Genomic DNA, 18,866 nt, shown 5'->3' with positions numbered 1-18,866 from the left:
CAAAAAGCTCCCCAAGAAGTGATTTTGATCATCCAGTTCACAAATTAAACATCTGTTGTATAGTGTAATTAATATTGTTATTTTCAGTTTTGATAATGAGCATCATGGTAAGTAAATACCACCTACAATCTGGTTTATTATGTTTCATCAAAAATGTTATTTTTAAAAAACTAAAATATTTCTTCTCTACAAAGAAAGTCACCCTTAAAACTCAGGAATATTTTTAAAAATCCCTTAAAAGATAAGAAAGTAGCACACACACACATTAAGTAATGATTAGAATCATATAAATAATATATTCTTCCTTCATCTCGAAATCCATAGAGTAAAATATTGGCTGAAAGAGACAGAGACCAAAAGAAAGATGAATACAAAAGCATGCCTGCTTGTCTGCGTTCAACACAAAGAACATTAAATGAAAACAACTGGCATGCTGCCAAATTCCTATAGAGGCAAAGAGATTCAAATAAATTGATTTCACGCATCACACTGACCTGGGATCAGTGTGCAGTGCTACAATAAGCTCAAAGCTCCGTGTGGGGTAAAGCCCATTAATACTATCAGACCCCTCAAACATGACCAAGAAAAACTAAAAATATAGGCAAATGCCCTCAAAACCCAGCAGTTTTGCTTAAGAAAATAACTTTCTTCTTTTCCTAATAAAGATACCAATATTTGAAGGTGCACAGCATCATCTAAATTAAATGTTTTTATTTTTAAATATCTCATAATACAATATCTAAAAATTGGTACTACATAAATATCCATCCCATGATTCGAACATAAATACATACCACTTTGCAACAAGTTTCCTCTGTCATAACTGCTTTCCTGCTAATGTCCTTGCATCTTTTAGATGGCCAATTAACTTTTTTATATGACAAATATTGGACCCTTCTTAGTATTTTCCTTAATGGCTTTTAAGAGCAAGCTCCTCAAGCTGGATACCACTCCTAACTGTCCCAAATCCACTCACTCCTCACAAAGACACACATAACAGAATTCTAGAAAAGTGAACATTGTGCATATTTTGGATATGCTTTAAAATACTGGGAGGAAACATAGCAGCGTTTTGCCTTTATCAGCTTCCAAGCTAAGCTGGTGACTGTCCATAAGGCATCATTCCTCCCCTGGCCACCCAAAAGAGACAGGCTTGTCTCCTGGTGACCCCTGCCTTGCTTCAGACTCATCACAGTGACCAGACTCTCTGGCACCACCTCAGGTCACTGTGTCTTACTGCCACAACTGCTCAATTTCATATAGTTCTTTGCTTTTTCTGCTTCCAAATTAATATCCCCAAGAATCCAATGGACTCCATGCTTGTAAATTTAAAGTATGTGATTTCTGTTTTTCTCTACTTTTTGGCTCAACCTGAGTCTAAACCCCATATTTATATACACCTACTACCATCACAAAAAAGAAAAAACTAGGAGTAAATTTTTCAATGCCACATGAATCATAAAGAAAACTCAACAGTTATAAAATAGGCCAACACACACAATTATATACATACATGTACATATATATATGTATATATACGTGTGTGCGCACACACATCATTTTTTAAGTATGTACACCCACACACACAAGAAAGCGAGAGAGAGAAGAAACTCAACATGGTGTTTTTGATACATGATACTTAGGATCGGTATTTGCATATTATAACAAATAATGTGCATTAAACTTGTTTTAAAATGTGTCTTTGTCATGCGTTTTTGCTCTCAATATGGATCTTCCATGCTGCAATGGTCCTCTGTGTCAGCAGCCCACAGAGATATGCCACATGACCAGGAGAGAATACTGTTGTAATGGGATAGGGGTGGGTAAAGACGATGACACTATGTATCTGCAATATATGCTCAAGTTTTAAAAATCCAATATTCTTTTCAATTTGCAATCTGCACCTTATATATTTTTATCATACTGTCACTCCCCCCCCCCACAGAGATACGTAAGGCAGAAAGCAGAGAATTATACCCTCTTTGAAACAAAGTGCTTTCTTCTGATGGAAGATGAAGAGAAAGCAATTCTAAAGCAAGGGTTGTTGTTGTTATTATTATGTTTGTTTCCTTTAAGATATTAACAATTTTTTTTCTATGCTGGACTTGAGAAATCTAATCAACCAAGATTTGAGTTCTCAAAAAATTTATTTTTATTATCAATAGTACACAGGTACAAAGACAGAAGCAGAGGTGAGAGATGTCTCAATTACTTAATAAATTTTTGAATTCCTCATCTTCTCTTTCAAATTTATGTCTCTCACTAATTACAGTAGAAGAACATCATATTATGAAGATGGAGGAATGAAAGGAAGAGAAATACAGACAGAAACCAAATCATGACTTAGGCTATCTCAAAGGAGCCTATAATTATACAGGGAATCATTTCATTTTCTCTGGTCTTTCAAAAACAAAAACAAAACACCCTCATTTGCCAACACCTTGGGAACTTTAAGAAAAAGCCAATAAGCCTTTGTAGGAACTGCAAGAGTAGAAGTTATGTGGTGGGGGGGGGGGGGGGACGGACGGACGGACGGACACCAGCAGCTATGTTTCCAGAACAATGGCCATGAAGGGTAAATATTTTGCTACTACCTTTTCCATGTAGTCAGGCAGGCAGTCACAGAACTTCAAAAATCCCCACCTAATCACTAACAGTGCCAACCTATATCACACAACGTTTGTGTTAACTCTCAATTCTTTCTTAGCACAATTTATCTTTATTCATCTGTGCTTCTGCACAAGTCCACTAAAACTGAAACAGAGCTGGCTGCAGGAGGCATCAACTCTCTGGAACCCATAATGCAGGGCTCTCCTTAATTTTTAAATGTTGCAGACTTTAAGAAGTCACTTGCCAAATGGGAAACAGTGTACATTTTGCTGTTTTCCTAAAGTTAGACCTTTATATTTTTAAACGTGCCTATGGACATGAATTCTGCTTAGGAAATGATATTCACCTACAAGTTTAAAAAAATATCCAAATCAAACAGAAGAAATAATAAATGGAAAAGCACTTTTTTCCCTCTTTAGTCAACAAACTGCTTCAGAAAATACCATCTCTAGTTGCAGTAAACACAGAAATCATGACATAGCTTTTACTCTTTAACTCCAAGTATTGCTCAGCTTATAACAGATGTATTATGAAACATGGCAAGAAGCACAGCAACAAGAAAAGGGGTTAAAAAAAAAAATGGTACTTGATCATTTGCTATCTTCAGACCCAAAGCTATCAAACAAGGGCTCCCACAGCCAGGCTGACTGATCACCACCCAATCCCACATCCAAAGATTTCAAAGACAAATTTTTTAAATATATAATACAAATTCGTTATCAACAGGCACTAGAAGAAGAAGTAAGGAAAAGAAAAGAAAAATCTTCACAAGTATAATTTATTAGGAAGAAAATAATAGATTGATTTTTGGCATGTAAGTAAATTGCAAAGTCAAAATATTTGTCTGTTCCTTACCTTGACAATATTCAAAGTTCCCTTTTTTCCGGCAGTCACCTATTACTAAACTCAGTGCTCTCCAAGTGTTTCTTTTGACAGATATCATTCTCCACCAATCGCTCTGCTAATTTCCTCTCTCCTTTTCTGACTGGGACAGATATTATGTTCACCAGCCCAGAGATCAATCTTTTCTATTGACAACAACAAAAGGAAAAAAAACGCATATATCACAACCAGTCTGAAGTATCACACCCATCTACTTACACGCTAATACTAGGCCAGTTTTGTTTTGTTTAAGAAACAGATACAAGCCCTTCTAAATTTTAGAAAAATCCAAAACAGAAAATATTTTCAGAGTTCCTGCAGTGACATGTCCTATAGGGTTCTTAATTCTCCAATCATCTGACTCAAAGCTGGACACAACTCCTCTTTCCTTAAGTTGGGTCTAAAATATACATAATTCAATACCTTAAAACAATGTGTTAGATTTTACCTGTTTTATTTTTTAAAAATTAAATAATCTATCAGATATGGTTTCTTTAGAAAATGCTTTGAGACACTGTGTTATTTATTTTATTTTTTGGAATTTTAAATGCAAGTTAAATAGCGTTTCAAAACAAAGTGGTGTCAATATTGTTTTCACTGTTCTGAAATTTACACATTGCCATCATTAGCTAAAATAATCTGAAACAAGTGTTAATTGTAACTAATAATCTTTATGCAACCAACCAGTTTGAAATTATTAGTAACAACAATTATTAGTGAAGCATTTTACCAAATAAACAAACTTCTTTCTTTTTTTCTTCTAAAGCAATCCAAATATTCTCATTTTTCCTGCTAGATTTGGCAGGTTTAGAATCCATTCATTCATTCCCAAACACCTACTATTACTACTACCACCACTATTATGAATAGAACAAGTATCACTATTTAGTTCTTATAATCTATGAAACATAAATCTAGCACAATCATATGCACATAAAGTAATAACTCAATAAATGCAAAGGGATAGATTTATAAAAGCAGTCTCAAAAAATATTACTAAGGATGTTGCTACTGTTTTTTTAAGAGACCAAACTACTCCCTAGAAATTAAAATTGGTGAATATACATACTCTGATGTATATATAAACAAGCAGTTTCTATTTTAAAAAAAGAAAAGCAATGCCCTTTATACACCATATTACGACTCTGCTATCATGCAATCAATGTTTCTCATTCTTAACAGAAAAACTTAAACAGGGCCAAGGAGGGGAGACTGGAAGTAAATACATCTAGATGTCAAATATTATTATTTCCAGAAAATGGAAATATGGGTAATTTTCTACACAATTCTGGAATTTCCAATGTCTCTACGCTGAGATAAAAAATATATATTTTGTAAATAGAGGATAAATAAGTATTATTGGGAAAAAGAAGAAAATGGATACTTTTCTTAGATTCAATCATGATTTTTGATAATATTTAGTGCCTCAACAACCATCAACAAAAGGCATCGGAGAGACTGATAAAGTAGAGTCTACCTGTGTGGGCCATATTTAATAATCTCCATTAAACAAATGAAGGAGGCCAAGTATATACAAATCCCCTAGAGTCTAGTCTTTTTCTTCCTTCTCATGACTGCTAAGACTAATGTCTCCGTTAATTATCAAAAATGGTATAATGGATCTCAGTTTTGAGGCACATAAAATTACCATGTGGATAAACTTCCTTTATAAGATAAATTTCTCAATTATAAATGATCTCCCAATATAGAATATACTATTTCACTTTTTAACTTCACTTGTGTCTATTTTAATCAGAGTATACTGAAGTGAATGGAGAAAAGTTGGCAGGAAGATAGTATTACAAAATATTTTAAATGTACGTTTATAAATTCTTAAATGTTAACATGGCATACAAATACACATTCAAGTAATACACAATGTAAACCTCAAGTTACCCACTGATGATTTTCCTCATTCAACTATTTTTATATATGAAACATTATATCACAATCAATAGGATAACTCACCAAAAAAAACCAAGGAGTTAATGTTTAGATTTTTCAAAATAATGACTTTGGAGTATTATGTTTGTTCTTCATAACTCCAACATAATAAATGGTCTTCTGATATAAAATAACGATAAAATGAGTAATGGTAACGAGCACTATGAAATATACATCCAGATTATTTGTGATACTTATTCCACACTGAAGTCCGTATCACATGCAATCAAAAGTAAAATTTCTCTATGTTTAATAATTGCTTTGTTCCAATCCTAAGCCCTCAAATTTGTAAAACCTCATTATGAGGGGAACATATACTGAGACCAGTTTAAAAGCTAAACTCTACCAAGAGGAGAATGCCTAAAACAATTTGTAGTTCTACAAGAGTGTTATTAAAAAGGCTCAACATGTTGTATTACCATGGAAATTGTGGAAAACAGACATTCCCAAACAAATATTACTTTTTCTCAATGGTATGAAGTAATGAAAACCACATGTGTAAATCTGCGATCTGTGCAGTAGTTCAAGCTGCAGCTAATAGAAAATACAGAAAGTGAACTCTGCTATATAAAGGATTTTTGTTACAGAAATATAATGTGAAAACCAGATGCAGACAGAAAACCTTAATCACAGATGGGAATGTAATCACTGGCATACTGAATACTTTTTTGATCAATCTTAACCATATGCGTAATGTATTTATTTTCTAAGGAATGCAATAACTTGAGAGAACCTTCTATTTGAATTCAGTTAACCTCGTATTTATAATGCTTTTATCTTACTCCCCCATCCCTTCAATGTGTACACTGAGCCAAGGTTTTAAAAGGAAGAGTTGCTGGCCTTGGCAAATCCTTCTTGTATCAGTTTATCTTTCAAAGTTTTAATAGGATGTAAAGACTACACACATCAGAATCAACCTCAAAAGCGATCAAGTGCAGTTCCCCATTACTGTGTTTCTCAGTCACTGCCAGGAATCCCTTCACTGCCCAAACACATCTCTCTACAGAATTATATCAACATTTGGGGCAATTTTTCCTTTAGTAAATAAGATAGTTATTTCAAAAATGAGGCTTTAACACACCTCTTTTATCTACCAATATGAACTGAATCAAACCTTTAACTTTTTCCTTTCACAAAAACATCTTGTAATGTAAAGAATGTCCCTTTACTTTAATAAAAATACAATTAGTTTTTGGTTCCAAGGGGAATTACCACAAAAGGAATCTGTTACATCATACCTTACTTAGAAAATATTACCTTAATAAGCACAGTCCCTGACACTGGGTTGTAGCTTACCTTTGTCAAGACCTCCACAACCTTATCTGTAGGACAATTCTGAATCCCCCTGATTTGAAACAGTCAACGGAGCACCACCATGTAGGCCTCACTTTAGGACTACATTCAACTTCCAACAGGAAGTGACTGGGACACTATGCTATTTAGGGTGTCCCTAAACTTCAAGGCCCCACCTGCACAAGTTTCCTTAAGCTTCTATGGCATATACTCATCCTGATTCTCCTTCTCTCTTCTAACTCCTCATCCCCTAATATATGCATAGAAACAAACAGTCCTTATTCTGGCCTTATTCTGACATTCAAGATCCTCCATGATTTGGCACTAACCTACACCTTTCAGCCTCTGCTCCGTCCATGCCCTTACAGGGTACAGCTCTTCAATGGATAAACTCCCGTAGAATGCATCACCTCATCTTTATGGCTTTGCCCATTAACTCTTCCACACTTAATGGCCAGCTCCTTTTCAACACTCAGGTTTCATTCAAGTGTAACCTCAGAGACAGTCTTCCCTCCTATCCAAAATAAAGTCTCACCACCACCGGCAGCAACCCCCACCATTCTCTACAACATTGTTTTTTTAATTGTCATCATTACATTTAACACTATGGGGAATAATCTTACAAATGTCTCTATTGCATGCCCCCCTAAACTGTAAGATCTATGAGAACAGGGGTCTTGTCTGTTTTGCTAATTACTCTATCCTCCATACGTAAAACTGTACTTGACACCTAAAAAGAATACTAATGAAATGCTATAAAGGCCCAATTCAATCCCTGTGACCTTCACAAACCTTTCCCTGACCACTCCTGGGGCCCACGATCATTCTCTCTTCTTTAAACTTCTTTAAACTATAATAGCATTTATGGTCTATGTCAGGCGGGGCAACCTTTACCTTTACCTTCCAGACACTGTTCATATGAGCCCATTCCCACCAGTACTGTACATACACAGGCCAGTATGGAAATCACCCAGGGTATCCAGGGCTGTGAAGCCAGCCCTTCCTCCCACAGTAAGCAGTAGGATACCACGATTAAGAACTGCAGGCAGCATTAAGTCCATACAACCTCTAAGGTGTAAATGCACTCTAGTAGTTTTTATGCATAGACTCATCTCCCAACTGAGTTTATCAATTGAGTTTCCTGTTCTGGAAAGAGATCCCATCTTATTCTCTTGCTGTCTTCAGACCTTACCTTGATGCAATATATGCATTTTGTTGTAATGGCCATGAGGGAAGGGGCCATGTTTATTCAACAGTCTTCATACCCAGTGCGTGGCTCACAGAAGGTGTTCACTCAGTATTGGCTGAGTGAACAAAGGAATAAATGATAACAGAATCACTATCTAGTTTTTCTTCAAGCCTCTTCCTCTTATTGTGATAAAGCATTATTTTAAAATCCTTCAAGTATTATTTTAAAGATAAAAATTAAACAGAACGCAGCTGACCAATGTATGAATTATTTTTAGTCAAACTGACAATGCAGGATGATCAAGGAGTTAACAAAGCAGGCAATTTAAAATAGTAAGAAGCTCTAAAATATCTCGTTACAGATATAATTTAATCTTCAATAAAATAAAATCTCCTAAAATGACTGCACCTTACCTGCACTGACCACTTAGCTCACTGCATGCAGTTGGACTGGAATCTCAGGTCTTAACACTTATTAGCTATTTGACCTTGAACAAGTCACTTAACCTTTCTAAGCTTTAGATGTAAATCTCTACAGTAGGATAATAATACCTAACTCACCGGGATGATATGAAGAGATAATACTTATAAAGTGCCTATCTTGCCCCTAGTGCAAGTGTTGTTTTATTCAATATGCTCAGTTCCTATCAATCGAGAGTAGAAAGGAGGTAATACCTATTTTAATATTATGATTTAAAGCATTAAAGCACTAGGTCACTGCTCAAAAAATGACCTAGTGCAATCAAAACATTTTCTTTTCTGAAAGTCATTGCTGTACTATTAGTGATAAAAGTAAGTATGCTCAGTCAACAATCCCAAAATATGTGGAAGGTGCAGGTCCTAAAACATTTTGCAGTGGAAAAAAATAAAGAACCACAAGCTAATGGTTTGTGATTAAATTTTTTCCTCATCTAATTTCATCTATGGAAGAGCACCTCTAGAGAATAAGAGAAGAGAGAACCAATTATTTCCAAAGACTGGTTTCTCCAAATAAAGGCATCTGTTCCATGCCGGCAACTTTCACATGAAAGAAAAATGAGACTTTGAAAGTATCTGTATTCAAGGTTGATGGCCACATGTCTCAAAAAACAAAAAAAAAAACAAACAAAAAAAAAACTACGATTATCCAACTGCAAATATTGTCTGGTTGCTGCTACTTCTTATCAGTTGATATCTCTCTCTCCTCTTTCTTCCCTCTTTTCTCCCTCCTTCTCCCTGCCTCAGAAACTTGTAAAGCTATGATATTTTTTTGTACTCTAAACAGTAACTTTTCGAAGTACAGTGAGAAGTCTTGATAATTTTCCATTTTAACTTTAGTATAATTCCCACCTGCAGCCTGTGTGGCTGGCCCTGTCCATGGGGAAAAAATGGGGTGGTAGGATTTGAAGACTTCCAGGAGAGTGGTACTGAGCCCTGGAATAGAGAAGCCTGGGAGTCAGAAAATCTAGGTTCAGACCTCGCCCCACAACCCATGCAGGGCGACGTTGGGCAAGTGAGGAAGCCTCTAGGAGTGATTTACAAATGAGCTCACTCCCAGGTGAGTATTAAGTAAGGCAGCATGTGAACTTCACTCCACGAAGGCATCTACCGTGCCTCCTCCCCACACATATCTGTCTGAAATTGTTCGGTCACTTGCATTGAGGAACTAAAGGCTGCCCTTCTGAAACCATCTCTTGGAATTGTTACCTGGAAGCAAAGACAGTAAGATGCTTCACCCGCTTTGGTGTTCAGCCACAGAATCTTGGGGTGAGACAGACCTGTCATTCTATCCAGTGCCATTCCTAGTTTTAAGGCTGGTTCATCAAGCAACAGCTGGAATCCCACACAATATCAGAGAAAAGACAAAACTGGTGAGTAAAGAGGGAGTGGGAGAGGGGGCTGTAGAAGAGTGCTAGGGAGAAGTGCTCAGCCTGGGGTCTGCCCAGAAAACAGACATGGCAACCAAAAGAGGGACGGGAGCCCCTGGCACCTAAAGGATCACTTGAGGGCATGGGAGAGGGAAAGCTGGGAGTCACAAAAATGGTCCTTGTTGGGGCCCTAATCCAAGGGACAGTTCCAGCTCATAAATATGTCCATGCATACAATATTTTGATTACAATTTCAGGGATCTCATCCTTGACAAAAAGTACATTTGTGAGCCATAGGGAGAAAAATAAATAAAACAGGTTAAGACGTGCACTTATGAACATGCAAGTGACTTGACCACTTCAATTTACCCAGGGCTGCTATACATGTGGGGTTTTTTTTTGTTTGCTGAAACTTAAACCTAAAATACGGTGGCAATAAATTGTACATTCTGTGATAAGAGAACACAATAAAAAGGGATCAAGGGGGGGAAACGGATTGGGAAAGAAATGACATGCCCTTGCAACCAAAGATTTCATTTTGGTCTTAGCAATGAAATATTTGAGGACAGTATTAAGTAAATAACTTGAAATATTTGAGAACAGTATTAAGTAAATAACATGAGCTTTCACCAAATATTTAATAAAGCATCAAAAAGTACCCCAACTGTTCCAGACTCCTACTTTCAAGGAGCTTACAAATCAGCAGAGAAGTCTGAATCACATGGATAGCAGCAAAATGCTAGATGTGAATAAATTCTATCTTTGAAGAAGAGAGGTCATGAAAACTTGAATAGTTTCATTAGCAACTCAGGAGAGGACAAAGTAGGTTCCTTGCAGAAACAGCTCTCAATTAAGGCTGAGGTGAGAAAGGTCTAGCAAATCAGGAGCATTGTCTGACTTGAACATCTCTATATCCCCAGGCATTAAACAGGACTAGACTCCATTAAGAATTTGCTGAGTGAAGGTGACGGAAAAGGAACAGCCATAGAGAGGAGAAGATCCTACAGGGGGCTTTCAGAAGAGAGCAGTGGACAGTTCATGAGTGGTCAAGTCAGATGCCTAGCACAAGCAAGCCTTTCTGAAATGATATTGTGCTTTGTATATACCATCTCATGCAATCCACATGACAACCTTATGAGTCATGCCATTATTATCCAGATGAGAATTATTTCCAGATGAAGAGTAGGAGATTCAACAAGTGGCAAAGCACTGGGGAGATGGGTCTCTTCACCACTTCACTTGACTGCCTTCTAGCAGAGAAGAGAACATAATCACCTTCCCCCAGAAGGGCAGAATCCCAGAACCATTCATCCCAAGCTGATGCTACAGTCTCTAACTTTGCAGTGAATGAAACAGGTATGAGATTTGCAAAAGACTCAGAGGACCAACAGATGTGAAATAAAAATTCTCCTTCCAACCACCAATGCCTGAGCCCCACTTTCTTCCCATAAAGCAACTACTATTGTCAGATTCATATACATGAGTAGAAGTTTATGCACTTTTGGTAAAAATGTAGCACACTATATACATTGATCCCTGCTTTTTTCCTTTCACAATATATCTCAGAAATGATTCCATATCAACATATATAAATCGGTCTCATCCTTTTAAAAACTATAGATTGGCTACAGAAGAAAGAAGTCTTAAAAAAATCCAATTCTGAGAGATTTTTATCCACACACTCTGAATTTAAAGTTCAAAGAGTAAAAAGAATTCCCATTGTTTTCAAATTAAATGATACTAAACAAATCAAGGTGAAAGTCCCTGAAATAATATTATATTGGTGAACCATAGCCTAAAAGTCCTACATTTTGTTGTTGTTGTTTCTTCCAATAACTAAAATTCCTTAAATAGGGGAGACAATTAACAGTGAGCAATTTAGTAAGAATTGAACACGGCCCTTTAAGATATAAAAGGGATTCCTTTACTTTTCTAATATGAGGCCTCCATTTTAAAACAAAAACTTGTGATATCACACATGATAGTATTTTGTTTACAGTCTGCTGATTGTAAAATACATAAAGACAAGTTTCTATTAATTTCAGTAATATTTTAATGCATTTTTGTTCATTTAAAGTGTTTTTGAAAAATGTCATTGTGTGAAAAAGTATTTGGTCTGCAGACAACGCTTGTGCTACTGAATGAATGAATCTAGGTTCAAAAGCCCCTTGAAACTCACTGCTCCCCACTCCTCAAGAGTACTGAGCCCAGAGTCTGGGACACGCTGCTGTAGAAGAACAGCCTCTGCCCTCCCATCAACTCCTCCTTGACCCCTTATTCTCTGGTCCCTGCCTTCTCTCCTCTACATAATATTAGAATTGAAAGAAATTTTTATAAATTATTCCCTAAACAAAAGTCCAATGTTTGAAACATGTAAAACAGTTAGGCTGCTCTGGTGGAAAGTTAAGGGTCCAGACCCAGCCATCCTGACCACTTTTTTATTCTCCCACGTGGCCCAAGGTTACCAGCAAAATGAAAGGAAACTCAAAACAGTTCGAAATCCATGCAAGGAGCCAAAGCATAGGAGCAATGAATAATCAATCCTCCATGCAACCAGTACCCTTTAAGGAAAACCTACGAGGTTAACAGCCCCATCAACATTTCCCAAAAGCAGCTGGATCACGAGAATCCCTGGAGCAGGGATACACAATTGGGTTCTGAGGCTCCTTTCTGGAGGCTGTGATTCTATGAGTCTATGAGGGGTAAGGAAGCTGCCCCTTAAACACTGAAGCAATGCCCAAATTCTGGCAAGCTATGTGCACTGGACATCTAATCTGAGATGTCACCACTTCCTCCTCTCTAAATCCACCCGATATCCAAGTACTAATTATTTTTCCTTTGCAATGTCTCTGGCATCTGCCTACTCCTTCTTGTCCCACAAACCCAATTCTGGCCATCCTTCTATAATAGCTAACATCTAAACTACTGCAAAACAAGGTCCCTACCTGGCCTCAGTCTTCCCCCATTCCAACCCATCTGGCCCACCGCAATCAGACCAACTCTTCAGAAACACAACTTTAACTGGGTCCATGGTTTCCTGTTGCCTGGCACAATTTTTTTTTTTTTTACTTTGGTTTTATTAAGATTTATTTTACCATGGCATCCTTTGTTCAAAAGAAGTCCAACTAGAAAATCTAAAGCAATTTGTTATAAAGAACAGAACTATTCTGGTTTCACAGTGCTGAGAAGATAAACGAAAGGGCCTGAACCCAATCTGGGCACACTCTATGCCACCTCCCAACCCTAAGGGGTCCCATAGGACACAGTTTTTTAAACATCTGGCTTACTCAGAAGATAAAGCTTAATCAAATGCCTTATGATCTTTCTGTTTATTTCCCAATAATCACCCAAGGGTCCTTTTTGCTGTATCTGCATATGTTAATTTACGCTCTCTCTACCCTCTACCCACCCCACCCCAAGACACCTTGCTTCTCCCAAAACCTTTTCCAGTCTCCATTCCTGCCTTATAACTGCCCACAACCCCATTACAATAATGTCGCCTTGATAAATCCTACCTGTCTTAAGACAAGCTGAAATTCCAACTCACTCTACCTCTAAAATCTCATTTACTATATCATTTAACTGGTAAGTAATCAAGCCTCTTCATCTTTTGTAGCTATTTAATTTGTCCTGAGCAGGTTTATCATTCAATGGGAACTGAGCTTACTACCTGTTCTGTGCCTCCATCTAACACACTGCTTTACACATAGTAGGCATTCATTAAATATTTATTAATTTACTTCAGATTTACAACCAACAGCAAAAATCTTAATTTTCTTGCAAATATTCTAAAAGGTTTCATTACCAGGGCTACCCAAAGAACATATGCCTTTCTTTTAAAATAGTCAAATTAGCTTTAATGGGTTGCTCATTTTATTACTTTTCATTTATATTTTCCTCTGATATCTTATACCCGCTTTCTCTAGCCAACTCAAAGCTTGACTTGGACAAGTCAATGGAGACTGATCACATTCACTTTCCATTTAGACCTGAATATCAGGTCTAAATGCACCTACCTACCCTTATTTAAACAAAGGATTCGAATTCATTGTCCACATTTGTTTCCCATCAGAGGTCAAACGTGGATCTCATTTCTAAATAAATCTAGCTAAAGATGAGAATGAAAATGTGTGACAGGTAGGGAAAGGGGTTGGGCAATAAAGAATACTTGCCTGACACATGATAAAAGTTACAGAATCCCAACATCACTTTAAAAGAACACTTTCACAGGAAAGGATTACTATGTCAGTCTGATAAACATCACAGTTCCAGTCCCAATATCATCTGCTGTTCTTCCCAGCTGTGTTTGCTTATCACTGTGTACATAACATACGCATAGATTCAGAAAACAAACTAGCAGTGTTTCATGACCTGTCTTACAGCTCACATCTTCCCGTATCTTGAGGTTAGGGGAAGGAGTATATAGTACATCTAGTTTTAACAAAATAGAGCAACCAGCTTCCTAAGACTTTGTATTTAAAGCACAACTTGCACCATGCTTACCATATTCACTGGGAGATGACTTCCCAATTTCTAATATTCTGCTTGCCAAATTGGATGTGCATTTGAAATGCTCTCAGCAATGCTGCTGTGGTAGCTCCCTGGCACAACCCTATGCCAGCCTTTGCGGGTACCATATCTATCTACTTCAGTGTCACCAGGTGCACTCCCCACAAGGTCTAGTGGAAGGGATGCCCCAAACACTCTAACATCTTTCAGCTAGTTTTCTCTCCTGGTGCTCCAATAGACCTGGCCACAGCTAGTTCATCACAGCTCTGGCAATATTTCTTCTCCTATTATTAGGGGCCCCCTAGCTCTTGAGAGCTTATCTTTAGACAGACTACCATTACATCTCATGGTAATATTTTCTGTTATTTCTCTGATGTAAAATTCAATCCAGTCAAGTCAGGTACCAACTAAGAGTTCACTGCATACATGCTTCTAAGACATTCATCTTTGTGGCAAAGAACTTCAGTTTGGCCTCCCACCAAACTTGGAATGCCACTGCAAAAGCTTTCTATAACCTATGAAGCCACAGTGATTCCTGTGGTTTCCGTTTCTAGTGACACATGAAAGTAATGTAACTTGCATGTCATTCCTAGTAAACAGTAGAAGCTTCTACTGCCATCCTGGATGATGACAAAGGGCTTACCTTAATCAAATCAGAAGTATAAAAATGTAATAGTTCCCAAATTCCAAAGAAATCCAGCCTGGGTTCATTATTAATAATTTCACAAATTAGGATTAAACTTTTAATAATGTCTATATTTTTTCAAAATGAAAGTACAAAAATCAAAGTGTTACTGGTAATAATTGGGCTCTTAACTACTTTTTAGAAGGAACAGCAGACTGTTCTTTAGACAACAGACAGTTTTTTGGTCCTTCTTACTTAACATCTGATTCTAGCCAAATGATAATGTACCCCATTGGTTTAAATAAGCTATTACTTACCAGGTTCTCTCCAAAAATGGTTTAAAGAGGTCATTTTCTAAATTTCCAAGTGACTTAGGTCCAAACCTTGAGACTGTGGAAAGCCTGGTAAGCACAATCAATCACCACCATGCTTTAGCCTCTAGCCCCTCACTCCTGCCCCCAGGCACCAAGTTCACCTTGTCTAGCAACCCTGAGGGAAAAGCATGAAGGATATTTTCTTTGAGCAAGACCTAAAATCTTTAGTTCCTTCTCACTGCATAAACAGATTCTTCCCTCCATCATTCACTTCTGAAAAAAGTACAGTAACAACTAAATTTTCTGACAATCATCCTAGATCCAGGATGGCTATGGAAAAAATGACTCACTACTCCCCATACCCCTTCTTCACAATGAAGAATAGTAGGGAGATAATGATGTTCCACACTGATTCTATTTCCCAATTATACGCAGGCTGGTAGTGCCCCCAACTCAGAATTAAAAATATAAATGAGGATTTTTTTCATTCTCCTAACTATGGGAAATTCCTGAAAGCCTACTCCTAATATCCTATATAGTCTTGTACATAGGACAGCTGGGAAGCCTAATGATCAATGAGTCTATCATTTTGCTCCTGAAGAATGCACCTGAGGGCTGGAGTGCACCCCCCCCATGCCACCCAGAAAGTCAGTGACTGAACTGGAAAGGGAACTCCAGTTTGCCTATTAGGGGAATGCACACACACTAGATCCTTCTTTTTATAATAGAATAGTTTACACCAGGGCTCCCCAACCCTGTTAGGAACCGGGCCACGCACAGCAGGAGGTGAGGGGCGTGTGAGTGAGCAAAGCTTCCTCTGCCTCTCCCCATCGCTCCTCCATTGCTCACTTTACAGCCCTGAACCTTCCCCCCCAACCTGCACGCCCAGTCCATGGAAAAATTTTCTTCCACGAAACCGGTCCCTGGCGCCAAAAAGGTTGGGGACCACTGCTTTACATTACATAATCAAACTCAAGATGGTACAGAATCCCTCTCCTCTTAGAAGTGACTAGGAAGTGGACCTAGCCAACTGGGAGATGCCGAGATCGAGATATAGAGTGACCAAACCGACTGGGATGGGACAAGCCTCAGGGACTAAGAACACTGGGCAGAAGACCACTCTGGAGTGCTGAATGAGATCAACAGAGGGAACAGGCCTCAAGGCCTCAGTGTAGTGCAGGAAGGTGGTATTCTGATGGGAGAACAGAATTTAGTAATGGAAAAGCCTGGATTAGGAGGCACTGAGGGATACAGAGTGGCATGCATTTGGGCATATCCAAGGATATCTGCTGGCCAGTGGCCAACTGTGATTCCTAGGTTGGGGGCAAGGGCAAATGTAAAGAAAACAGTGGATGCATAGTTCATAACTGCTAAGGAACACGTTAAGCCAGATATTCAGAGAACATGGCTCTAATTATTAGAACTTGGGAACAAAGCAGGTAATTAATTTGGGGGACACAGGGAAACCTCAGTTTTCTAAACTGGAGCAAAAGGTCAAACCAGAAGAACTACTAAAAGAGTGATGGACTAGAGCTCTTTGAAATGAAGAAAGTGAAATGCTGGTTAATCATTTACTTAAAATCAGTGATGACAATGTACATGAAGGTTAATGCCAGGCTCACAGTAGGTCTCTAACATTTGTCCACTTCTCTACTTTCTCCCAAGTCCAACAACTAGGTGGCAGCCCTTGAATACCCAGAGCACATTCAGTAGTCTATGCCCAAGGTGTTAAAAGATTAATGAATCTAGTCAATCACATTCCCTAAGGCACTTGGAGGTGTTGAGATCGCTGGACAAACAATGGGAAAACTTTACATTTGTGCCCTCCACATTCAACAAGATCTATATCCTAGAGGCCCCGTTCACCCAAATACTGATTTGCCTTAGGGACCCTGATCAATATGAAGCCCACAAAAGCAAACCCCTACTTCATGAGTTACATTATACAGGTAACCTCAATCAGAACTATCAAAGCAGAGGGATTTTAAGTAGGTCTCTTACAGTCATTAAAAATGTTAGTGGTTCTAAGCAAGATTGATGGTTTAAAACTTTTTCAAACAAGAGGGTCTCATACCTTAAACCTCAACCATGGGGCATTACTTTTGCAGTGGTTCTGATATAAAAGCCTGAACATCACTTGACAAAGTATGAACATTCTGAAAAGAGTCACAAGAAGCTCTTCCCTGTTCAAGCCACATAAGGCACTGAGGCTTAAAGGCTGATTGTGGCTTCAGCACAAAAAACAACGCACTAGAAGATCACATACCAAATGATGGGACTGTGTCTGTGAAATAAACTCTCTTCACTGATATGTGATCCAGTGTCATTTCTTCAAAGCGGCAAAGTGCTTGGTGCTATACCAGAGAATATACCCACCAAGGAATATACCCAGATCTCTGAAAGATATGCCACAATTTGGCTTCAAATTGGAAATTACATTCTTTATAAGCATTATTCTTTAGTTGGTTAAATACATGTAATCACAAGTACACGCAATGTTGTTCTTCAAACTACCTCTTCTTTTGACTGGTGTTTCAGACGAAACATTGCATTTGTTAATATCAAATATGCTAATGTGTCACAGTGTCTGTCTTCTCTTTTATCCACTCTGGAGATATTCGGAGCTTATCTCCGAAGAGTGTGTCTGGCAATTCAAGTGTGAAGCTACAAGCTACATAGTCTCTAATTGATCCAAAGCAGTGATCATGTCTCACCCTAGACAAATTACTATAGCCACAAGTCCACCCAACTGCAATTGTGGATGGAGTCAATATTGAACCTGATCCAAATTTCACCAGTCTTCCATCTAACTTAATTCTCTATGTCCAGTTTTACATGGATAGCATTGCCATTCATTTCTTTTTGCAGGAATGAAGTATTATTTTTATTATGATTATTCATGTTAGAGTTCTCTTTTTAATACTGGATGATTATTTTTTTTTAAACACGTCTTTCCTAGAAATATCACTAGTAAAATGCATCCACTTTTTCTCTAATGTGGTGCTTTCCCTGTCCATAAAACTTATTTGATTAGCAGTACTATAGAAGCTAAGGCTTTTGTATGCAGGCACTCAAGCATAATTTAATCATTTTATTTAAGCATGAAAAAAATTATTCTGAAAGCCCTGTTAGGTAAAATATCCCTGATTGGTTTAAACTTACATTTGCAGGTATATTAAGGGTGAAATAAATCACAGAATGCCCAGTAAGCAATGGAATAGTGTTAACTTTGTTATAATAGTAAGCAGTAAGTTAAAAATTGTAGTATTAGAGAATGTAAGGAATAACTATCATTATAAATAACTGCATTTAAACAGGTTATTTTAAAATAAATTTTGTTTTATGCGAAACCATTTTATATTACAAGGATTTTCACCCATGGAAACCTCTTTCATAGTCAAACGAGATGAGGTCCTAATTGCATAATACCATTTATCTGCTGAGGATAAAAGTGCCAACAAATGAAAATGCACATTAGGCAAGAGATTGTCAGAATAGAAAATTGTCTTTTTTATTTCTTTTTATTTTTTTGTTTTTTTGTTTTTAAATAACCCACTCACATTAACGAAAGACTGCAGTAGCTTCCAAATTATAGGTTGTTATTTTTAGTGGAAGTAGTTCAATATTCATATTGGAGCAGATGTAGCAGTTTAA

General features: G+C 37.5%; 1 protein-coding gene across 1 annotated transcript in view; it reads right to left on the bottom strand.

Annotated features, from left to right (window-relative positions):
• RUNX1T1 (RUNX1 partner transcriptional co-repressor 1) overlaps positions 1–16,255 on the bottom strand; it is a 125,367-nt gene extending 109,112 nt beyond the window's left edge. Inside the window, exon 1 of the mRNA XM_089898931.1 lies at positions 3,466–16,255. Coding sequence (XP_089755057.1) covers positions 3,466–3,553 — 88 coding nt within the window. The 5' untranslated portion in view covers positions 3,554–16,255. The remainder of the gene's footprint in view (positions 1–3,465) is intronic.
• Between the last annotated feature and the right edge of the window lie 2,611 nt (positions 16,256–18,866).

The sequence above is a fragment of the Delphinapterus leucas genome, chromosome 17 (genome assembly GCF_059928025.1).
Source record: "Delphinapterus leucas isolate spDelLeu-1000000601 "Yukka" chromosome 17, BTC_Dleu_Yukka2, whole genome shotgun sequence".
In the NCBI taxonomy this organism is placed as follows: Eukaryota; Metazoa; Chordata; class Mammalia; order Artiodactyla; family Monodontidae; genus Delphinapterus; species Delphinapterus leucas.
Note: the sequence above shows the minus strand (reverse complement) of the source record. Positions and strands in the feature narration are given on the sequence as shown.